This window comes from Taeniopygia guttata, chromosome 2 (genome assembly GCF_048771995.1).
Source record: "Taeniopygia guttata chromosome 2, bTaeGut7.mat, whole genome shotgun sequence".
Lineage (NCBI taxonomy): Eukaryota > Metazoa > Chordata > Aves > Passeriformes > Estrildidae > Taeniopygia > Taeniopygia guttata.
Window position 1 is genome coordinate 80,251,456 of NC_133026.1, and position 25,728 is coordinate 80,277,183.

Genomic DNA, 25,728 nt, shown 5'->3' on the forward strand with positions numbered 1-25,728 from the left:
AGTACAGTTTTTTAAATGTGTCTAGTGATCACAGCTAAACAGCAAGTTGCATATTATCTCTCATCTGTGGTCCTTGCACACACTCAACACTATCCCTAAAATGCTCCAAAAGTAGATGTCATACTCTTAATTCTTCCAGCAATTTGGTCCAGTGCAGTGAAGTCATGCATAAAGCTGCCACATTGTATTATGGGTAACAGCAGCATGTAGGTAGATTTTTTTTTTTCTGTATTTAATGAAATGTATTTTCATAGACTCATAGAATGGCCTGGATTGGACCTTAGAGATCACCTAGTTCCAACCCTCCTGCAACAGGCACAAGCACTTTCACTAGACCAGGCTACTCAGAGCTCCATCCAACCTGGTCTTTAACATTTCCAGTGGTGGAGCATCCGCATCTTTTTCTGGGCAACTTATTCCAGTGTTTCATCACCCTCACAGTAAAGAATGTCCTCCTAACATCTGATTAAACTCTCTTTCAGTTTGAAGTCACTCCCCCCCTTGTCCTGTGACTATATGCTCTTGTAAACACCGTATTTATATGAATCTATGTTGCTTCCTAGAAGTATTTCCTCCCACTGTCTAATACCGAATCTTGTATATAAAGAACATTTAAAAGTATATCCACAGATGTAATTGTTGCTTTATAGCAGCACTGCCAGAAATGCTACTATAAAGCAGCTTACCTTAGAATTTCTGCTGCTTCCAACTGCCATGACTCCTGCTAACAACTAATCAGAATATCCCATGGACTCTCCATCCTAATGCAGCAGTATTTTCAGATTCATCACATTCTTTACCTAACTCTAGCAAGCCACTTACCAATTTGTATCTGCTGAACATGGCACACCAGTGCAGCTCTGCACTATAGGTTCTAATACAGAAACTCTGTCCAATATAAATAAAAGCTTTGCAGTGTTCTCTGGTTTTATAAGCAACAAGGAATTCTAAGTAAAACTAATGTCCTTTTCCAGGAACATTTGAAAAATCCCTTGAAAGGCAAGTAATGTTAAATACCACTCCCTCCTCCCACATCTGATGTAGACACCTCCAGATGTTTGACTTCACCTTGTACAGGGGAAAAAGCCTCCAGCTTTGGTGTTGGCCAGTACTCAACAGGCAAGAGATAATAGCAGGTAAGCAGATAAGCAGAAAAACTGATATGCAGAGCTGTGAAATAATTTTGCCATTGCTCCACTCTTGGTATTATACTGAACTCAAAACATTCAGTTTATTTTGAAATTTATTTGACCTCTGGAAATACAGTATTTTAAAATTTTCCATTATTGAGTAACTTTGATTTCTGCATATAATTTCTCAATTTATGGTTACTTCTTAATGAAGAGGTTAAAACCAGATGCACAATTAAAAAAAAAAAAAATGGCTGTCAACTATGCTGTTCTTTAGTTCCAGCTACTAATTAAGAACTGAAATACCGCAGTAAAAGAGCTCTAACCTACCATTATGCTTTGTAGAAGATTTTTCCTCATCTGTTTCAGAAAACAGCTTATTTTGTTTTGCACCCTCAACTTCATTACACTACCAAGATTCAATTCAACTTCATTACACTACCAAGATTTAATTCCTTGTTTAATGTTTTTACTGTTTGTATCATCATTTCTGCCAAGGACCTCACTCATTGCCCAGACTGTACCATGGCCATTATTCCCAAGGCAGGCAGAACAAGAACACTGATCCTCCTACAAAACCTTTTCAATCTGGATGTAAAAAAATGGACAGTGACGTCCAAGGAAACAAAATGATGCTGATCAGCATGCCAGGCAATGAAACCAGAGTCATTTGTGCTTTGTGAGGTACAGGCCTTTGTGAAGCTTTTTACAGAATTCTCTGAAGAACAGTGCGGCTGCTGTGAAGGTTTTTTATGAAGACCTTTACGCAAGCATTGGGGAAGGCAAGGAAAGAATTAATGCACTGAGCTGAAAAGTGATGTGAGCACTGTAAAAGGTTGGAGCTGGCATCTTACTGAGGAAGTCACTGACACAAAGCAGTTACAGGTACCGAAGGGCCCTCAGAAACAAAATCAAGTAACTTTAGCTTCACTGAATAGAGAAGGGGCAGACAGAAAAGATACAGAGTTTTAACTATTTTTAATCAATATAAAATAACCTGTGTAAAAACATTAAAGTTAAAGCTAGCTGCAATTAACTTTTTTCAATATGCACAAGAGAGCTACAGAGCCATCTGACAGTTCTTGGATGAAGGCCTGTGGAACTAACAACAGCATCAGATTCTCAGCTCTCAAAGGGGATACAATTGAGCCATACACATCTTCAACCCCTCCAGTCAAGACCAAGTTCAACACACACTGTGACCACACACACACACTTTCCCACTTGAAAAGTAACAGGAGCACACACCACTCTGCATTACTCCAGCACAGATGGAAGCCACTGGTACAGCACTCATCAGCTGTCTCAGAAAGAGCCACTTAACTTACAAGCTTACTTACCAAGTTTCTATGCCAAGGGAGTACACAGCACACAATAAGGCAAACCATTGAAATGTAAAACAATTTATAAAGTACTGCTATTTAATTCCTGTTCTCTACAACCTCCATATTATTTCAAAAATGTGTAAAAATGAGGAGATGAGATTTCTGGAAAGTTCACATTGGACAGTTCTGCAAACAAACTTCACCTGGGATCTGTAAAGTAGTGCAAATGCCAGCACAACAGTTGGATTTGAAACCAGTTTTCCATTAAAAAAAAAGGCAAATAAAGATACTGTAAGCAACATCAAAATAGCTGCAGTTCACATTGCATGACTGGCCTGATTTGCTTTCTTTCCTGACTTGTAAAATACCAGTAGTGAGAATCAGCACAAAGGCTTTTTCTTAATAAATTTTAATATTAACACCAGTTTGTGTTTTACAAATTTTACACCAATTGTAAAAACACAATTGCAAGCACCACACTACTGCAAATTCTGCATGATGCACAGTGGTGCTCGCAACATTTGAGTGGCAAGACCATTTTGGAACTGTTTGTGAAAGATATGTCAAAAACAGAATCTTGGCATAAGTAAGAATGTATGTTACCAGTGAATTTATTATTGTGAAAATATATCTGTCCCACAATGTATACCACTGTAAATAATCAAATGCAATATTTATGCACATCAAAAATATATGGGGCGAATATATACTCAGATCAGCATTAAATCAGCAACAGTAAATGAAAAAAAAATTTTGGCTATTTTTCTACGGTTTCATTTCACTATAAATTTTCTAATAAATCACTCCAAAGGGTAATATTTGTGGTTCAAAACCAACAGGACAACAGTAATTCTGTAAAATAGTATGGATCTGAGAGTGACAGCCCAATCCTCCTGCCACTAGATTCAGATGCATTTGGCTTGTGCTCGCTGCCTTAGAACATGAGTCCAGATACCAAAAGAATGAACTACCACTATCACAGCCTGAACTACATTAGCTCATACCATGTCAGATCAGAGATGCAACATCAATAAAAGGAGATGACACTTTAAAAGCACCTGCCAGATTTTCAAGTATTAATTATATACACACATGGTAAAGTACAGAATACTGAAGGAGAGTGTACTGAATAGCAAGTTAAATGTTCCATTCATTTTCTCACTACTGAAATGGATATTCACATTTTCCACATTGGTCCAGGAAAGATACTGCAATCTAAGCATGTGATTTGATGCTACTTAAAGCTTTGTGATACTGTTATGTGTTTTCTTTATCTACATAACCCCCACCCCCAAATATTACTGCAAAAGAACTCTATCTACATATAGAAATAACACAGACTTGATTTGGTGGCTCTTGTTTGACTGTGCTCTCGCAAAGAAATCTGCTAACTTCTTGTTGCCTGTTTAATAGCATATGTATTTCCCTGCCCCTCAGGTCATAAATGGTACATGATTCACTTCCTCAGTATTATTCCTGTAAAAATTCACAGCGACCAATTCTGAGAGAATTTTTCTTGGTTGGGTTTGGTTTTTTTAAAAGTAAATGTGCAATATAAAATTCATACTACAATTTTCAACTTCCGTAACCTACAGAAAAATTTCATGCCATTTAACTACGGATCAGGTCAGGATGTTGCTTACATTACACTCTTTGTGCTGTGCAAGCACATTAGTTAAGGTTCATCCCTTTTCTTCACATCCTGAAAACTTCTAATATTGATGAGAAATTGGCTACAATTTAAGTTGTGAACCTCTTTCATTTTTCTTGGTACCTTTAAATACTTCCATCACCTAGCCTTAGTAAATTTTTACTTACTGTTTCAATTCATGGAATCCTGATTCCAAAGCAAACAGCCACCTACCCCTTCAACCAAATAGAAAAATCCAGCTGAACCTCAACAAGTACATCTGAATTCTCAGAAGAGGAAATATTTTCTTGATTCAACAGCAACTGTACAATATTACAAACTCTGAAACATGAAAAACAATCAGGCAATAGAAAAATGTACAACAGCTTTGGTGTTATACAAAATAATAAAAAAGACTGGACAGCAAGATACATAGTTCATTATCTTCTCAACACAGCAACTTCATTGCTGACTGTAAGACAGTTATTTACTTTTGATATTCTCTACGTGGTCTTTCCACTCATGAAAAATCATACTGTATTACTACAATAAGAACTGTTACGAACACCGTAAAATAAGCTCCAAATTTTATAAAAACATCTTGCCTCTTTGCACTATTGCTTTGTGGCACATTGTCAATAGAACAGCAGTCCGAAATAAAGTGACAACTAGATTTAATAAATTAATATAGTTTTTAAAGATGTATAATGCACATTCTTTTTTAATCCAAGGTTTTAGGGTGTCAGGACACTTCTATATACACATATACAGACCTCAGACAGCATTTACAACATCAGAAAATGCAGATAAGAAACAGAGCCTTAACTGCTATCTGGATGCTACCAACAGAAGCCAAAATACTGCTGAGAATATTATTGGGAGAGATATCCAAAGATGAGAAGAGTCTATGAAAAAAGGACATGTAAAGGCAAAGGGAAGGTCAAGATGTTTAATATGACCATCTATTCTTGTGAAGACTGAGGTGGAGTTGTTGATGTGCCTGGTTTACCAGACTTCCGTTCGTAATTCACAAGTCGCTGTCCAACAAGGTACCTGGGATCACAGTAAAAACAGAAATTAACACAAGGTAATACTATTTTGTAACACAAATCCACTCTATCTCCTTTGCTGCCGAAGTAGTTTTTTCATTTCAATAAAAAGTTATTCTATAAATTGTAAAGGAAGAACTTTAGCTGCTCCGTAATCTTTCTTAAAAGGAAAGAAAATTTCCTGATGCTACTCCATGGAAAGCTTAAGGGCTGCAAGATTCCTTTAGTGTGATATTGAAACTGAATTTAACTATCTCAGCAGCTTAACAGTTTTCATACCTTTCACATTATTCCTTTCTTCCTCTATATCATGGTTACACACTTTTTGCCACCTAAATTACTTTTCATGCTTCCTACTTACATGCTAATTTTGTGTATACAAGAGCCCTAGACACCTATGAATTAGTTGCTAATCTTCTTAATAACCCATAAAAAGGTAATTGGGGTAACACTAAAAATGTAATAACAAAAAAAGGTTCAACTAAGGATAATAACCAGAAAATAATAGGAAATTTATTATTTTTATCAGGCATCTGAGTAATACAGAGTAATAATTACTGAACATATCTGAAAACCACACAAAATTTGGTAAGGACAAACTAACAAAACACCTGAACAGTTTAGCTGGACTAATGAGTAGAAAGAGTAAGAAAAACATTTATGCAGAAAAGGTTGAAGAAATGGTTTTATAAGCAGCAGCTTGAGCCATGATTTTAATTTCCGGGTATGCTGTAATTCATGACATTCATTTGTGATTCAAGGCTACAGATGAGACTAAGAGTCAGCTTCATTTGTGGGAAAACACACTCATGTTAGACATGGGGGAGTGTCTTCCCTTTATAAAGACAGTCTATTCCTGTGTTTATCTACCTGAACCACACATAAAACATCTGCCAAGAACAGTTTGTCTGTCTTAAAGAGTCATTTGTCTAGAAAATTTCTTAAAAACCCTTTTAGTCCTAAGTATCTACAACACCTGAATTCAACCTGAAGTATTCACATATATAGATATATATGTAAAGGGGAAAAATTAAAAAAAACCACTATATACTCACTTGTCATTTTTAATATGTTCATAAAGGCGCTTGAACTGGCGGACTTGGAAAGACAGAATTCCCATCAAAACCACCACCATAAGCAGAAAAGGATAAATGCGTCGCTGAACGAGGTTCTGCATTTCAGCAGTAACTCCTACAAAACAAGACACAATCCTTAGACATTCTAATATTGCTGAGCTAACTCATGTATTTCTGCTTCTCTCTACTTGCTTCCATACTTTTTGTTATACTGTAACTTCAGTAGAAGGGCTGTGAAACAAATGACACAACCATTTACATCAAAGATCCAACATGACAGCTGCTGTTCTTTTTAACCTGATGCACTACAAATGGAAAGTTTTCCATTAAAAGAGTGAAAATCCACAGTAGGGAAAAAAAAAGCTTATCAGGTCTTTTTGCCTATTAACATCTGTTTATCTGCTCACTGACTTCCTTCTTGTATGAGAAAAGTCAACCCAATGAAAGTCGGCATTCAAGAGAGACTGAAGAATAAAATGGGACTTAAACATGTTGTTAACATTAAAACTAACTAGTACAAGACAAGTCTTGATGAAAAAGCTTACCTACCCTGGTTCTAATCAAATTATTTACCTCAACTATGAGGAACTAGGAAAGCCTGAAAAAACCCTATATATTTATAACTTACATTTTAATACTATTAAAACCTCAAAACCCAAGATCTTCACTTGTTCTAAGCTTCATTTAAAATCTGACTAGTCAGAAAAAGATGGCCTCAGCTCAGTCTAACTCCTAGAGGGACTAAAATCAAAGGCTGATTGTCCAAAGAAGAATGAATTAATCATTCTTTTCCCAAACTAGCTAGATACCTAAAATGCACAGAGAAGAAATCAGTGTGTGCCCCTCCTCTTGGGTAAGGAGGGGCAGACAGATTTCTTCACTGTGGTGACCAGTGACAGGACCCAAGGAGCAGCCCCAAGTTGTGTTAGGGAAGGGTTTGAGTTGGGTATTAGAAAAAAGTTCTTCACCCAGAGGGTGGTTGGGCACTGGCACAGGCTCCTCAGGGAAATGATCACAGCACCAAGCCTGACAGAGTTCAAAAAGCATTTGGACAATATTCCTGAACATGGTGTGACTCTTGCAAGTCTTTAAACATTTACATTTGTCAGCAGAAGAGGAGTTTATTTGTTTTTCTTTTTTTTTTTTTAATAAACTAGAGAGCCAAGTTGTATTGCCACAAACATATTTACACTGCTGTAAACCATGAGATGACAAACAGGTGTTCTGAATGCATACGTACCCAGTAAAGGTACAACACCAGAAGCGATGATGTAGGGCACACACAGGGAAAGCAAGAGGACAGAAATTACAGGTGCTGCCAGTTTACGGATGATGAAGTGTAAGTCGATGTTACGAATCCCATTTGCATATACCTAAAATGGAACAAGTTAGAACAGATCAATTAAGAAAGCTTTGCTTTGCACTTAAGAGTAATAATTAAAAGGTTTTACACAATTCTTTTTATGAAAGGAAATGGGTGTTCCCATGGCCACAGTTGAAGAAGAAATTTACATCATGAAGGTTCCAGGAAATCATGTAAACAATGCCCAAGAGACCAATTTAATCTGGAACAGAGTTCTGATTTAGTTGCAGGAATGCAATCTTCTGAAAGATAATTTAATAGAGCTGTGGACAATGGTTTTGTGGGTGACCTGGGATCACTTTGTGCTGTTAACTTTCTAGGAGAGGATCCTGTATATGCTAATAGAATAAATTACTAGATTTTGTAATGGGCAGAAAACAGGATACTATTTCGTACTTGGTGGGGTAGACCAGAGCGTCTGTACATAAAGCCTGTGCCTGAAAAAAAGGCCTCCACAATTCTTAAGCTTCTGCAGTTAATACCAAAAGCTAAGGTCAAAATGTAACCAGATTAAGCATGGGAAAAAACCAGTTTTGAATGGCTACTAAATGGCTTCTGCTAAACAATGGCTTCTGTCCCACAGCCTGGGAGGCTCAGGAGAGTGTGTAAACTTCCGATGGAGAGCATTCAGAATGGAAGAGGGAGCCGTGGTATGCATCAAAACATACTCCCAGACTAAGACTATATTTCTGCAGTGTGAGAGCTGAAGTGATTTAATAACAGACTATGTGCTAGACTTACTCACAAGAGGCACCTTGTGTACAGAGGTTGGGACATGTACCACAGGCATTATGTACAGTGCAGGGCTGAAAAATTATCTTCTGACAAACAACTGAGATACTTCATCGAGATGACAACTATGAAATTGAACAGTTATAAAAGAGAAAAAAAATACTTCTAACAAAACAACAGGCCATGTGAGACTGAACTGCTCAGAGAAACTGTTCTGTGTTGCTTAATAATCAAAGGGGAACAGAAATTGCGCCTTTCATCTCCACTGATCTATGAATAGGGTAATCCCTACGGCTGCAGAGAAAGCAAAATTCTGTGTTCTTGACTTGTGGATGTAAATACTGTCCAGTATTTAGACACATAGACGTCATCTGAAGTAATAATCATGTTTCTTTGTCACTTTATTACAAACCTGAGAAAAATGCATATATGTATGCAAAGCATTTTCTTGAATTCAGATTTCTGACTTTTTGTTTTAGTGTTAAGTGTACCTTAATGAATTAGGCTATAGAATTTAAAAGGTTTTTACAAGACTAGTTGAATTCTACTCAATTACTCCATTACTCAAGAGTAACACTGTTTTCTGACACACAATCAGAAACATAAAAAAAATGTATTATACAGATAATTCACACGAACAATTTTCCCCTACCTGTTCAATAACAGTTTTCAGCCACCACTGGGGACCCATCAGTGTTATGGCAGCAATTATTTTGGCATGCAGAACTCCAAGAGCCCAGTCCTAATTTTGTAAAAATTTAGAGTGTAAGCATTAACATATCCTTAAAAAGTCTGACAACAAAAGTTTTAAGAGCAATGTGTTAATATTGCTTATAAGTGAAAATATAATTATTTTCCATTTACATGGGACATTGATCCAAAGAGATAACATCATCTGCAAATTCCTATGAAAAAGAGGATGCTCTTAAGATTAACTGACATCTGTAAATTTATCTCCCTGGGACCCAGAAAATCACTACTTCTATTAAACCAAAGGCAAATACAAAACAAAAGCATTAGACTTAAAGTAATTACTAACATTCTGGTTAAAAAGTAATTTACATATAAGGAAGTTAATTTCATTTCTCTATAGAAGACTAGAAAAAAGATACAAAGATGTTCACATGCATCAAGAAACAAGTTCTTTTGAAATTTAATTATTCCCAAAACTCTACCTGATGTAAGAAAGCTTAAAGCAAGATAATGCTCTTGACAAAAAAAGTCATACTCCTTGGCAGAAAATGTATGATTTAACTTAAACTGCAATTATTATGGCAAGGAATTAGGACACTAACTACTGGCTTCTAGTAAACACTTCACATTATAAGTCCATCCTTTCTGGATTACAGATATCTGTAAGAGATTTTCAATAAAACCTGCTAAAATAGAATGCAAAACATAGGCTGATAAAGTAGAATAAACAGCCAAGAACTGGTAAGACTTGGGACATCATAGACTAAATTAACTTTCTTATCCTGCTGGGGAAATACATTTTCTTTAACTGATTATTTAAAAAAACAACTTTTGTTAATGACAATGTTAAAGAATTTTAAAAATTGTTACAAAAAAGCAGCAGTCTTAAAGTTGATTCATGTTTATTTAAGGAGGCAACCTCTGCGTAACTCTTTTGGGAAAAATGGAAGTCTCAATTTTGATAGTTCCTTGTTGATTTAGAATAAATCTCAAATCCCACTTATATTTTGAAGAAGTTCTGCTACATGAAAATAAAGCTTTTCAGTATCCTTCTTTTAAAACTTCTAAAGAACTAATATGCAATAGGAAAGAATTTTTATTATCTCTAATATTACAAATTCTTTCCAAAATTGTTTGGAAACCATGATTATCTACCACTGTAATTATATGATGTCCTGATTTTCTGGGCATCTACTCAGCTCAAAAATATACTTGGATTTTAAAATAATGACATAATTAAATTAGTAGCCAAATTCCTTGCATTACAGCTTTCAAACATTTGGCTATTTAAAATAAGTGAAAGCCTAGGGTGGCTTAGAAAGTCACTGTCCCTGAACACTTTCTTGTTATTTAGTAATGGCATTCTAGATGCTCTGAGTTACAGTCCCCTCACTTGGGTTTCTTTAAGTTATGACTTCTTTCATAATTCAGCCTAGGTGACGGAAGCATGTGTCATTCAATCCACTGTATCTTTATTTAGTCTCCCAACTTGCAGGACAGAAATTTGCATTCAGCCTGTGAGACTTGACTGAAGAGTAATAAAACACAACTACCTCAAAAATTTGTATTAATGATTTGACAACTCAAGCCAAAATCAGCATGACCCTAAATAATTTAAAAATTATTTTCAAAATGTGCCTCATCACTGACTTAAAATCTTACAAGGAAAAAAATTACCAGAACCTCCTGCTGCATAACTGTATGCAGAAAGCTTCCCAGAATGATTAGAGTATGCACATCTGTGCATACATACATATAGGTATACTAACTTCTTACATAACTTTACAATTTGCTACTGGAAATCACTGAAATGCAACCTTTGATGTCATCTCACAACAATTCAGCTTTTCACCGTTTAAATTCCTCAGCATATTCTTTTGGTTCAAATAATTCTCACATCCAGATTGGCTGCCTTTTCTCTGCCACATACAAACATATTTGTGGAAAATGCTCTGAAGCACCGAATCCACACAAAACAAGACAGCCCATACTCCTTACATAAACAGAAGCAAAAGAATGGGAGCAACTGACCTGCCAAGGATAGAAGAGAGGTGTTTGATCCAAAGGAACTCTCAAAGGTGCGACAATGACCAGTTCAAACAGAAGACCAAGCAGAAGCGGAACCACACCAGCGAGCAGTATAGCCACTATCAATGTCTTCATTATCTAAAAAACCCAAGACATTTAATAAATTTATCTACCAGAGGATTCTTTGTTTAAACTCAAAAATTAGAACTACAAAATCACACAGCCCTGGTAAAAAAAACCCCAAAGTGACACAGACCTCTATTTCACACATATACACCCTTAGAAACAATTTTTACTACTTACATAGTTTTGCAATGCAACTTTTCAAGATTGGGTTCTACTCCATAGGAATTCCAGAAAAAATCATGACTGTGCCTGCTAGTATTCATATAGTTCTAAACCATAAAATCACACTGACTGTTATCAATAGGGAATACTATCCATTGGTAGGGAATACTATCTAATGGTACTTAAATACATTGCATATGCTCATATGTTGGGAAATTGAAGAAATTTTTCCAAAACTACCGATTTTTCTCTGAAGCAAAACAAACCATAAAAATTCAGTCATTATGGACTATTTGACTTAAAAATTGAGGACTCAGAACTTGAAACTTTATTTATTCTAAAATTGTCTTAATTTAATTGAATCATACAAAGTAGCCTGACTTAATTAACATGCTAAGGAGAAACAGCAAAGAACAAGTAGAAATTATGCTTTAGCTCTGAAATTTCTTGCAGAAGCTAAGATCTTGAAGAAGCTAAAATCAAAATGATGGATGAGGTATTTGGGAAACATGATAGTACATGAAGAACATGTACATTGTAACAATTCAGTAAGCACATTAAAATGTTTATAACAAGACACCATTTATGCTATCAATGTTTAAAGGAACTAGCAAGATATCTACTACAGAAATCCTCAAAATCAAAACCAAGATAAAAAGGTGGGATATGAATTTGTTTTCATGCTGAGAAGGTCAGCTTGTCATAATTAATATTTTTGAGGAAAATACCTTTTATTTGAACAACACAAGTTCAACAGCTGATAAAGATCTTTCTGAAAATATGCATCAAGCTACTTTGTAGGGACATGGTCATAATCTATCAGCTTTATTAGGTTTTTCCATTTGATTATTTCATGTACCTAAACACATAAATAGTTAACCTTTGAGATTTATGTGAGAATGTCAATGTTTTTGAGAACACAACACATGGGTAATAATGCAATATATTCACTTTTAAAGGAAAACAGAAAAAATATATTTATTTAAACATATATATATATATATATATACACACACAAGTATATTTATACTGATTGCTTTCTTTTCATGTTGCTGTAGTAGGACTGACTGACTTCTGAAGTATGAATTTCCAAAACTAAAGACACATGCAACCTTGAAAGGGTAGGAGAGGAAGGCACCTAATGAAAATGTTTGTTTCTTTCAAAAGATGGATGTTCCAGCTGGTTTTCTGCATTACAGCAAAATTATCTATCCAAATTCATCTTTAAAATCCAAGTTCTAATCTAAATCTATATAGATATTAAATAAACCACTATGAACTGCATTGTTTGAACTCTTCATTGGTTTTTAGGGAAAGATAGGAAAATAGCCTATGCAATGGGAATGTATGCTGCAAAAGCTTCAAAATGGTCTGAGAAGCAAAATGTAGTACACAGTACAGAGTAAAGCCTGCAAGCAAAAAATCAAACAAATCCCATTAGCTAATTTTTTGCTAATTCAGTAGAACTTTTTCTCAAGACTCACCATGAGAGACCATTCTTTGACCTTCTGGAAAATGACTCTACGACCCTGTGGCATCCAGGCAACCAGCACTGTCACAGCCCGGATAGTCAGCCAACAGACATAAAGACCACAGGCAGCTGTGTACAGTTCATGGATTTTGGCAGTCCCCGTCCAAAATGACATTAACCACCGGCCAGCAAACACTGAAAACACAAGCACTGTTACATACAGTAATGCTTCTGGATGTATTAGGGAAGGATGCTTATTAAGAAAGTACTTATCAAATTTATCTGAAATATCCCTGCATAAATATTATTCATCATAAAACAGTTATTTTGGTACTATATCCATAATGCATAAATGTGTGAAGCACTATGCAAACAGCTTCAAACATTATGCCAAATAAACACATAGAAATCCTTTTCCACCTCAATTTTCATTAGGACAGCAATGTTACCTAAGCTACAGCAAAACAAAGCACTGTTCAGAGCCTAAACACTGATCTTCAGAACTGCAACAGTGATCATGCATTAGTGTGTGAGCGTGAACTGAAATTATATGAGCTATCTTTGGGTTGTTTCACTGCCTCATGTAATTTTTTAAGACTTACTGATGGGGCTTCTGAATTTCTCTGACAAAAATGGGAGACTGATTTGCTACAGTTAATAGTGCTTTAATTTCCCAAGTATTACAGTGGAATTATTTTATGTCCTACTACTAAAACTATCGCAGAATTTATAACTTTGATCTCAACACATTACTGACTTTAGGATGATTAATAGAACAAGGTATAAATTACATGGTATTACAGCAGACAGGTTATGAAATTTACCCTGGTTGACATGGCTTCATTTACTCCAAATTATTTTAAAAAATACCAAGCGTTTTTGAAGTACTTATTCAGACATTTTAAAGTTATACACGTGCCACTTCACAAAATCTCCTAGTGATGTGTCACAATCACAGAATCATAGAATATCTCAAGCTGGAAGGAACCCCTAAGGATCATCGCATCCAACTACCTGCTCCTCGCAGGACTCATAACAATGACACCTTCAGAATATTTAATTAAAGAAAATACTGTAGAAGACCTGGAAACTATCTACATATTTTCCTTCTCAAAACAGTAAAATAGGTGCAAGAGTTTTAATTATTTTTCAATCAGTACTATTGAGATTGAAGACCTGAAGCCCTGTCCTCAGAGGAAAATTATTCTACAACAAAAAGGGAATGGCAATCTCTGTCACTTAGATTTTTAGATTACAATTTGATGACAATTTATTAAAAATGAGACTAGTTTCTATAGTTTTGCCTTTTGACTTCAAACAATGGTTTCAAAACATCTGCCATGGTTGGGCATGACAACATATTGAATTGTTTTTAATGACAGTTTACTGTAATAGACTCACCTGGTAAGGTAAGGCAGATAAGACTAGCAATCAGTAATGTTATGCACATGAAAACAATCAAAAGAAATATCTGAAAAAGGAAAAACAAAAAAAAAAAACGAGGGGAAGTTCATAAGAAAGTTAGTTAACCAAACCCCAAGAAACCCCAGTACAAAAAAATACATCATCCTATAAAGGCTGCTAAACTAGGATGATCAAATAATAACTGATGTTTCACTGTATAAATAAATCAGCAAAAAGAAGCCTAATCACAGTACATGCAGAACACCTGCAGTGTTGTGTATTTCAAAGACTCTCCATTAACTGTTCCAACAGTAAAAAATAAGATTTGAATCCAGAATGACTTAAGTTCTTTGCTTTGTCACATAAAAAAGACCATCTTTTAATTTCTGCACTGAGCAGCATGACTCTCATATAATCCCAAAAGATTTCTAGCTCTCAATGCCATATGAGCAAGACAGTGGTTTGATAAGGAAAACCTTGCTGGACAAAGTTCTAGATGTGCTCAGACTTTCTGTGACCAGTGAAGCTGATTACTTCTCAGCCAGGTTCTCATCTCACCAGGTACTTACCATGTAGAGAATTAATTACCATGTACTTGACTTCCTTAAATATTTCTCAAGCACCAGGCACTATGAAGTTCTGCTTCACTAATCATCAAAGCCACACAACAAGCAAGCTTGCTATGGGAAAGCTAACACCTCATCCCAACAGATCTCTGAAAGAAAATTAAATCTGGAACACACACTTTCCTTGACAAGACATTTGGGTACCACAGGGACCTAATGTTAGCCATTACTTCCATTCTTCAGCTATACCTGAAACCACAGTAAGTGAGCTCCGGTGAAGTTCATATTTAACTCAGAGTTCTGCTAACAACAAAACAGTTATCTAGTTTGAGCTGTATATTATTCTGTAAATAATACAGAATGTAAGTATTTGCCAATAAAATTTCCTTTCTAATTTTAGGAACTTAGAACTTTAAAGTATTATATAATGCCTTTCTATGTTTAATACAGACATAACTTCTCTGTTTATTTTCTTAATAAAGCAAAGTAGTTTTAAATACACTACAGCTACAAGACCAAAGCACAAGCTACGAGCACCCTTGAAAGCCATGCCTTGTTAGAGGCACACCTGAACTACCTGTTTGAGAGGGGCTTATTGTCTTTCTCTCCATTACTTACTGTACAGAAAATAAGATGCCAACTGACACATAACACTCAACATATATGGGATCTATAAATAAAATTGTAATAGAAAGTCTTACATTACAGGCTGAAAAAAGCCTTATATGAGCATAACTGCAACTCTGTTTTTGAAAGCTGCAAACCATATAAAACAGACCCACCATGTGACTTCTGACAACGTGGGCCAAATCTTTCTTAGAAAAAAAAACTTCTCAAATGCCTTTTTCTTTCCTCTTGATGTGTTAGGTATACATACCCTGAGTGGGAATTTTAAAGGCCTACGATAAGGCTGGAAACCCACAGGTCCTCCTTGTTGAAGTATGGCTTGATGGGCTGCATGGAGACCTTCTCCCACAACTGGAATGGCATTATTATTGCGAGCATGCTGGTTGTTAGGTTGCTGATTTGCATTGTTTTCATTCTCTTCCTGATCACCAAGTAGGTAAGAATGAAGATCCCTGTAACAATCAACATTTCAGTTTTGTTCTCTTTGATATGAATAAGAAACTTACAGAAATCTAGGCCTACTCAGAATCCATACAGGTTGTAAAAAACGAATACAGGGGTAGTGGCAGAATCTTGATTAAGTAAAATAAGCCTTTTTTGGTAACATACTCAATGTCATCATAAACACAATTTAGAAGAAAAATGCTGGTGTGGATGCAGTTAGAACACAATCACAAGGAAAGATCACTTAGGTGTTTGACTGCGTTAAAAACATCACCTGGTATTAAAAACGTTGTGCACATAAAAGAAAAATTACATGGATATTTTAGTTCTTGTAAGCACATGGCTCTACTGACAGCTTTTATGTCATTGTCACTAAGCTCTGTAGGAAACAAGGGCCTTCAAACCTAAACTATACAAGGACAGTGCTGCATTGCTATGAACCTGCTGTCAGAAGTACAGAGACAGGCAGAGTCTTTCAAGAAGATTCTAAATTACTCAAAACCTGTTCACAACTTTTTAAGAATATCAATCCTAGGAAAAAAATCAATCTATTTTAAAATTATTCTGTTGATGTTTTCCAAATATACATCTAGCAAAATTTGAGTCTGATTAAAAATGAACATTTAGAACTTAATTTTCCTCAGCTTTAGCAGAGTAAGATTCATGCAGATCTCTATTAGCAATGAAATTTACCCAACAGTTTGCTTTTTGGGAACAACAGAGCAAGAGACTTTCATCTGTGCTGAACTAAAATTGCTGACGAGGTAATTTGCAACTGTCCTAAAGAGCTGCAAGAGTGGAGTAAGAAAAGCCATTTCTATCATCATCTCTAAATCTATCTTGTTACATTATACTTAAACACAACCAAAACTTGGAAAATAATTAAAAACTTCTTCAAAATGCAAACTAAGACAAGAAAGGGTGAGCAGAGTTCCCTTATGAGAAAATAAAATAAATATTTTGGATTACAGTGAAGAAAAAATCTATCATTAATTCACTCCCTTTCTCAGATATAACTTGGCAAAGTATAATTCTTGATCCTGAAAGTGCAACATGGTGGGAGAATGCCAATATACTTTGAAGTTAAATTGAAAACTGTACAAAAACAAAATCAACGTTACTTTTTTCTTGACTAATTTGGCAAACAACAGATGAACTAAAAAAAATTTCAAGTGCTAGAACTCTGTCTGGCAGTACTACAATTTACTTTATTTGAAAAAGAAATGGTTTTATCCTTCTCTAAAATCTGAATTTTAAACTTTAAAACGCCTAATTTTAGTTGCTTACTTCAGCTCAATGTTCTAAATGATTTTTCTTTTTTTTGTCCTTTAGTAAGAAATCCAAGAAGTGCACTTGAATTTTATTTAGATAATTCATGGAAACACACTTTTGATATTTATCTCCTTATTTTCATATAATAAGGAGTTAAGAAGATGTCAGTCATACTTTTACAGATTTTTTTCACTAAGCAAATGCTATAATGGTGTACCAAAAGAATTAATTGTCAAATGCTAGTTAAGCAGTAAGTACATCTACTGCTTAGAAGAAAGTAATCACTATAGAAGTTTTTCATAACGTATTTATCTGCAGAAGAACTATTAAACCTCCTTGTTAGGATAACCTTCTGGAAAGCTGCCTTCATGTTTAAAAGCCAAACTAGGCACAGTGGTTGTAGCTGATTCTGGATTTCTGTACTTACAGCAAGTATCCAGCAGTAACAGTCCATGCTCGTACAAGACCTTTCAACCACTGTCTTGTATGTCCTTGCTCTAGCAAAGCTGGAAGCACCACTTGCAGCAAAAGCAGCTCTAGGGAAAGTTCACTTACTGGAGCGTCACTGGAAACAATGGGAAGAGCATGAAATCAAACGTATGGAACATTCTAATAGAAATCCTTTACACTGAATCCTATTAATGCCACCACAATACAAAATTACATTGGATGCCAAAAAGGAAAATTCTTAAGTTTTTTGCTAAGGCTTTTCCCTATATATTACTCTAAGCAGAGAGGTTAAGCACTTTGGCATGTAATAAATTTAGGAAAAAATACTGAGAAAGATTATATCTAAGAATACAGTATGCATCTCTATTTGCATTTATCATTACTGTTTGAATTATTATTCAGAAATGGGAAAAAACTGCTATCATTAAAAAAATGCAGTTACAGATATTCTTTTACTCCTCAAGCAACGACAAACAGGAATGAGTGCGTTAAAAAAGAAAACATGAAAGTAACTTCACTATCAGAAAGTTGAAATGGGAAATGTTTTGATGGCATAAAGCCCCGAACAGTTATCTTTACATAAGGAATACAAAATGCTTCTTTTTTCAAGTAGCTTTTAATTTGTCACATTGTATGATGTAGCTACGTCCTTTACCCTTTATTTCTCTTAGAACAATGAAGATCAGGTTAATTGAAAAAAAAAAAAAAAACCTAACAAAAAGTATCATTTTAATGCTCAGGGAGCACAAATACACTTTTTCCAGTTATAGAAACACTAAAAAAACCCCCTATATTTTTAAAAATAAATGCTCACCTGTAGAGCATAACATTATATGGAAGAAAGTTAGGCAGGAGATACTTAATAATGCGTATAGGAAGCCAGAGCATGAGCAGTACAATTGAGCCAAAGACAATCTGCAATTATAAAGTAAACAAGTTAGTCCAAAAAGTAGAAACTACCAAACCTAGTTTCCCACCCATCTCTGACATGTTCCCTGGGTGTGGTGGGCTATCCCTGGCTAACAGCTGAATATCTACACAGCTACTTGCTTACTCCCCTCTCCAGCTGAAGGGGATGGCAAAACAGAAGGCAGGCAGGACTGAGATAATGGCAATTTAAGAGAGAAAGCACCAAGTATGCAATCCAAACAGTAAGAAGAATTTACTCTCTACTTCCCATCAGCAGACAATCAGCAATTTCCTAGAAAGTCAGGAAGACAAACACTGTAAGCATGGACATCCCCTCCCAATCTCCTTTCTCACAGCTTTTACTGCTGAGCATGATGTCATATCCTTTTGGTCAGCTGTTCCAGGGATACCCTGCTCCCAGCCTGCAGCTTATTCACTGGAGGTGAGGAAGCAGGGCAGAAAATTCCTGGATGTTGTGCAAGCACTGTCCAGCCATAGCCGACAAAGGCCTGTGTTAACAACACTGTTTCAGCTGCCCATTCAAGGTGCAGAAGGAGATCTGCCACTATGCAGAAAATTGGTTCCATCCCAGGCAGACTGGTTGACTACAATGCCCTCACCAAATAGGACTGCAGCTGAATAAGCACCAGAATAACCCTGCTGTCAGCTACAGCAATGTCAGAGAGTTCTTTCTTCCCCCTTCTCCAACACCAGAATTGCTTATTTTGTATTCCTCTCTTTTCTGAGTGGCTGACTTCTTAAGCAACTTGCTGAAGCGTCAATAGACATTTCAGTTCCTATTTCTTCACATTTCAAATTGATTGAAAGACTGAAATTCAGAAGGGGACATCAAGTGCCTGAAGACAATGCACTTTTATGAATCCTGTTTCCTTAAGGAACCAGATGAAAAATTAAGTTTTAAATAGATTCTTACATTTCATATAAATGAAATAAGAGACTAAAGATGTGGAAAAAAAGGGTTTAATTATGTCAAAAAGAAAAACCGAATCCCATTCTTCCTGAAAAATAATAGTTTACATCATACACTAGACATTTCTTTAAAATACAGAGAGAGCTTGAAAGGTGTGACTTATTCTTTGAAATAGTAAATGATTACCATTCTGGATCCTATATTCTAGCATGAGGGTAGTGAAAATTCTGAATTAATTAGCTGAGCAAATCAAAAGGTGAAGTTCAAGTAACTGCCCGTTCCAATAAAGTGTGACAACTTAAGTGAGACTATAAGCAACCAGTCGATCTTGGCTTGTATTTGGGCCACTTTATGTACCATGAAATTTCAGGCAGTTGAAGAATTACAATTATCTAAGACAGAATGCTCAGAAAGGTGGAAAGGTCAACTCCTCTCAAATACTGAAGGGGTCTCTAACAGAATCAGGATCTCTCTGAGCTTTCACTGCTCAAAGCACCTCAGGTGTAACAACACAGTACATCGAAGAATGTTTCTGGTGTGCCACTTTACACAGTTCATGTAACATTTATGTCAAAGGCAGTCTACAACCCTTCCTTGACTGCACGCTCAGGAAATCTCAGACAAACAACTAAAGGGAAAAACCCCTCATTGTTTTCACTATCTTACAATGATAATCTGGAAACAGACGCCACTGGCTACAGCAGCAGAATCCAATCTCAACTCTTGAAAATTACTCTCACCTGCTTCACTACTTTGGCTGAACTGGACACACAATGTTTACTGCAGTAACTGAGGGCATCATGAAAGTTACAGGATTTACAATATCCATTATAACAAACACTTGTTTTCTGAATATACAAATATTTTCTGGGACTTTGCATAATATACTTGGTTTTGAAGAGAGCTCTGAAGTCCAACCAATTCTCCCCAAACCCCTGCTCTGAGCAGATCCAGAATCAGGCTGTTCAGAACCTTATCCACTTGAGTTTGAGTATTGAAAGATGCAGATTCTGTTGGCAACCTGCTCCAGTATCAGTTCACTTCCATGCTGAAAATGTTTTTCTTTAAATACACAGTACATATGAAGTTTTATTTCCAAATAAAGAAAGCTTTCTGATAAATCCTTACCACTGATAAGATAAACCTCCTGAGATGTCTGTAGATGGGCAAGTGAATCATTTCCTGCACAGGATTGAAGTCTGGATCATTCAAATTCCTGAGAAACCATAAGACACCAGGTCTCAATACCTGAAGTAGGAAATAGAAAACAATATACGAGGAGAATATAATCTTTGTATTTATTTTTCATATTGAACAACACTGCTGCAAAAATAAGTAATAGGATAAAACAAGACTGGTTGAACAAGATTCACCAAAATTTCACGGAAATAGAACAAAGAAAGTATTATCACAAGGAACTAGAGAACCAATAACCAAATATGAGCTTAATTTTCAAGTACTGATTGGTCTTAAACAACTAAAACATATTTGGATTCATTTGAAGGCAATGCTCAGATTTAACAGCTATACAAACATCTCTAAGTAAAATTACTCAAAATCATGATTTTTCCACTGCAGTAAGTACCAGCATGGCCATTTTAACATAAAACTGAATCCAATATACACACAAAAAATGGTAGCAGCAGTACCCACACATGAAAGATGCAACAGTTCTGCATGCAAGCCTCTAGCTGTGTTACATACCAATCTTGTTCTTACAGACTCACCTCTCTTAGCAAAAGGATGAAGGATGCAAAATAGAAGACGTAAACCATTCCAACCAACCAATGCAGAAACATTGTGGTGCCTGGAGCAGACTGAAAGCTCAATTCTCTGTCTTTCAGAGTGGCGTCAAACATCTCCTAGAAGAGGGTAAGTAGTAAACAAATATGAATGAAGTTTTGGCAAACATCCACAACTACTCTTTTGTTTACCCTAGTTCATACACTACTAAGCATAAATTAAATGTTTGCTTTAACACATAAATACACCATTTAATTAGAGAAAAAAAGGGATTACTTATGATAAGAACAGCAAATAAAGATCAATATCTGATCAATTTATTTCTTCTGACAGAAAGAAGAAATATGTCAACTCAATCACTAGCAGACTATAGATAAAGTTACAGATCAATTCAAACAAAGTGGCACTGTGATGGAAGCAAATAATTCCTAAGTAAAATTCTATTTCTACCAAGACTGGAAAAAACTAATTTTGTCTATTTCAAATTTATCACTCAGTATTTTTCAGGACAGAAAAACTGTCCTCAATTCCAAGCAAATGGTAGGAACGAACTTTGGATAACTTAAAATACAAAGTCATTACCATTTCATATAAGATGGCTACATAAAGAGGTTTATTCAGTGCACAAGTTTGCCTATAAATAAGCTCATTATCACAGTGGTGTTGTAACAGCACTAAAAAGGATTAGGATCTTGTTATTTTAGTAACAGCATGTTAATTTGTATTTAGTAACATAAAAATCCCCAAAATTAGCATTAGGCAGCACCCAACCCTGGAAATTTCCCCCTGGAAATGCTGTTTATGAAAACAGAAGAGTGCTGTCAAACTCATACTAATGGCTCTCTTCTCATGAGATTTTTTTTTTTTCTTCAAATATAAACAGTTACAAAAGATTTTATTGCTATTTGTTTCTGTTCTTACCAAGGAGCATATATCCAACCACCAGCCACAGATGAGAGGAAACACACCAATTTCAACCACCACTAACAAGGAAACCTTTAGGAAAAGGGAAAAGAACATCTCACTAGTTTAAAAAAAATTGCTAAGAAAATGATAATGTCAGTTTAAATTGAGAGGGTTTTTTTTTCCCACACAAAAAACTTAGGATTACCTTTACAACAATATAGCAAACTCCTAGTAAACGACGTGATCGCTGAAACTTAACAAGAGCTGCTAAACCCTGAATAGCTTTGTCAAGAAAATAACACTGGAAAACACTTTGCAACAGTCTAATATCAAACACTATATTGTGTTGCTTTTAGCAACATGAAATTTTATAAAAGAGAAAAATTAAATAGTAAGTATGTGTATTATCAGGGTTCTATTTTCAAAACTGGCTGTGACTCCAGCAGCCATGATCTGGCGTGCTGGGTAACATCCCCAAACATGCATCTAAAGTAAATAAATATTTATTAATAATAGAACCCTTCTTAAATTAAACAACCAGAGTTTTCTCAATAAATAAATAGTCATCTCTGAAGACATCTGCTACAAATAAGTAAATTTAAAAACTGAAGATCTACTTTAAATAGTAGCTTTCCCTTTCTTGCTGTCTAAATCAAATTCTCACCTTTTCCAAAAAAAGCTGGATGCAACTGCACTTTGGGAGTTTGTTTTGGGGTTTTTTTCAGGAGGCAAAACCTACATGCTAATCGACTAATGTTTTACACTCGCACTGAACATCGGTATACTGATGTAGAAAGCTGATGCTAACTTTGTTTACTTTTGAACAGAAAACTGCTAACAAATGTATATTCTTTCAAATTAAAGCTGATGTAAAAAAACGTGCAGCTTGAATGCAGCCTTCTTACTTGTGACCAAATAAATCAAGTACCTTCCAGTACTTTATTTTCTACAATTAAGAGAAAGTAGTTTTCTCTGAAAAAGTAATAATGAGAAAGAAATTCTTGCTGCAAACTCTCAGTAGTCCAGAGACATAACAATGAAACTAAAATAATTCTTATTCAAAAAATCTGGCAGATCAAAAATATTTGTATAAATTTCCCATCATACTTCCTTTTATAATCTCTCTGCTACAACTACAGTCCACAGCAGAAGCCTATGGATAAAAACGAGGAAAAAATGATTCTCACTCTTCTCCTCAGACAGACCTTCAAGCATGAATAAAAGCCTTTGGTTGTGTTGTTAAGCATGTGGAAGTATTTGAAAGCAGGCAGTCACACCGACAATTTCTAAATCTCCAAGAGAACAGAAGAGACCTTTCCTTCTAATTTCGCCAAAAGAACAGAGAGTAACAGTGAGATAAGTGCACCTGCATCACGTCTGCACTGCCACAAAGCATAGCCAGAAAAAATTATTTACATGTAATTCTGAACCAGGTGACTACTGACAAAAGGATACATGACAAACAATTAGGGTCACTGCTAGAAGAACATATCCCACTATAGTTGTAATCAGGCCTTCAAAGTGAGATGCTTGAACCTGGAGCAAAGAGGGAAAAACATGAAAGTTTATCAGTCTCTTAGAAGATTACATCTCTTTTTATGTAATTATTAAATTCCAAATTTCAACTCTTCAAGAAGAAGAGTTTCTTTAATTAGAATTTCTCTAATTTTTACATATTTTAATAATCTACTATTATTTTTGTATCTTCATCAAGAATAGATAATGTTTACATTTACATTACAACTACTTTCTTAAAACTCAAAACAATCACAATATATGAAACAAAAAGTGCCACCTTATGCTGCTTCGTTCATCTCCTAGTTTCCTCTACTTAGTATCATCCACTATGAAAATTAGTAAACAAGTTTAAAATGTACACAAGGAGGCTGTTAAAAAACCCTGAAAACACATAGTTTTTACAAACAGTAAAAACCTCACTTGAGAAGTAAATAATGGAGGAAGTGGAAAAGAGTGGGACAACATGTTTAATCATATACTCAAAAAGGTTGAAGGACTAGTAAGAAGACATTCTCAAACTTACTTTTGCAAGCACAAATAGAAGTGGAAATATGCTACAAAAATATTGTGATCAAATAAACAGCGGTAGTTTATTTTTCATTTTGAAGTTACAAAACAGTACTCACATATTCCTCAAAGCCCAGGCCAACAATGGAGAAGTGACCGATGTGGTACGGACAAAATGCTGTATAATGTAAGCAGAAAGGAGAAAAAAAGTCCATGAAAACTGCTAAATGAAGCCTTATTTGCAGGATGAATATTTTAACATGGTATTATTCTACTTCTCGTAAATTTCATGAAAAAAATACAAAAATTAATTCCTGTGCAAATATTTGTAAGTGTTAGATTCCTATAATTTTATAAACACTGAAAATCAGATCAGAATTTGCACTTAAGGACTAAAACAATATAAAACTACACAAAATAAGAGGACAGTCTTTTCCTTCTTACTTCATCTTGCACTCTGCAAATTAATTCTATTTCTCAGTGTTATGTACTAGGCCGGCATGTGTCTCAGATTTCTGTTGTAAACTATGCTGTATACTCATTCTTTACCAAGCACTAAAAGACTTCAGTAGCCATTTTACAGCCTGGTGAGATGGGACTTACTTTAACAAGGCTTCAGTTCTAGTGCTTTAATTCTTGAGAACACTTAAAATATTGTGAAAAATGCAAGCCCTGCAGAAATTTGCAGAGGGAAGAGGAGGGGGAGAAAGATGACACCCAGTCATCTGGGATGAGGAGCAAATGAGAAGTCTTTTACTTTGAACTAATGTACTGAAAACTGTTCATTATTCCTGATAACTCACTCCTGACCATTCTGAGGTTTCAGGAGAAACGCATTAGAGAACACAGCACTTCCCCATTTTTAGAAACCTGCATATTTGCAATAAAATAAATTTTTTAGTTACTTTATCTCACTCTATTGTCTCCCAACCAAGTTATAAAGGACTACAGAATTCAACATCAATTTATTATAGGAGCAGAGTGCATCAGTATAAAGTGACGAAGCTGCAGAAGTGGCAAGCTTTTATTTTCATCTATATTGTCTTCACTACATCGTGGTAGCCCATCCTGGGAACTACTATGGACTAAATATTCCCTTAAATGAAAAGTGCGATGATTTTCTCTCTCCTCATTTCTGTATGACCAACGTAAGAAAAATTCCAACTTCAAAACCCAAACAAACAAACCAACAAAAAAAACTACAAGAAAAGATTAAGCAGGACTCATATTACCCTAATCAATGATAAGAAAAGTTTTAATTTATGTCTCTTTTAGGAAAATCTGCAGTTATTGGGAAGAGCAAATATGTAAAAGATAAAGGGAGGAACTGAGCTCTCCCTGCCCAGTAAGAACAAGAGAAAGAAAAGTGAAATGAAAATGATCATACTCACAACTCCTACAGATACCAGACTAGTAACTTAACAGTTGCATTTTTGACATTTTATGAGAATATAGTGCACAGTTTGTCGTGTTTTTTAAATAAAATTTTAAAAATATTTTCTATGGATTCCTTAAAAAAAAAGCACAAAGGAGTACAAACTCCCCTGTGAGCACCAGAATGAGCTATAGAAAATATTAATTAAGTTGAAATGAATTAATTTGTCCAAGGAGAATTTCTGGACCACTAATTAAGGTTACAAATGCTTTCCTTCTGCTTTATATTTTA

At 35.3% G+C, this 25,728-nt stretch overlaps 1 protein-coding gene across 2 annotated transcripts in view; it reads right to left on the reverse strand.

The window, feature by feature from the left end:
- Window positions 1-2,089: 2,089 nt before the first annotated feature.
- The window catches only part of MARCHF6 (membrane associated ring-CH-type finger 6), a 44,376-nt gene continuing 20,737 nt past the window's right edge, over window positions 2,090-25,728 (reverse strand). For both annotated transcript variants that reach the window (XM_030265676.4, XM_030265675.4), the window contains exons 11-26: window positions 24,182-24,240; window positions 23,493-23,573; window positions 22,243-22,311; window positions 22,053-22,127; window positions 21,116-21,250; window positions 20,517-20,636; window positions 18,363-18,463; window positions 17,526-17,663; window positions 15,633-15,834; window positions 14,187-14,256; window positions 12,799-12,980; window positions 11,030-11,164; window positions 8,958-9,047; window positions 7,451-7,583; window positions 6,190-6,325; window positions 2,090-5,138 (exon numbers count right to left, since the gene is read on the reverse strand). In XM_030265676.4, the coding sequence (XP_030121536.1) occupies window positions 5,048-5,138; window positions 6,190-6,325; window positions 7,451-7,583; window positions 8,958-9,047; window positions 11,030-11,164; window positions 12,799-12,980; window positions 14,187-14,256; window positions 15,633-15,834; window positions 17,526-17,663; window positions 18,363-18,463; window positions 20,517-20,636; window positions 21,116-21,250; window positions 22,053-22,127; window positions 22,243-22,311; window positions 23,493-23,573; window positions 24,182-24,240 (1,817 nt within the window). In that variant the 3' untranslated portion in view covers window positions 2,090-5,047. The remainder of the gene's footprint in view (window positions 5,139-6,189; window positions 6,326-7,450; window positions 7,584-8,957; window positions 9,048-11,029; window positions 11,165-12,798; window positions 12,981-14,186; window positions 14,257-15,632; window positions 15,835-17,525; window positions 17,664-18,362; window positions 18,464-20,516; window positions 20,637-21,115; window positions 21,251-22,052; window positions 22,128-22,242; window positions 22,312-23,492; window positions 23,574-24,181; window positions 24,241-25,728) is intronic.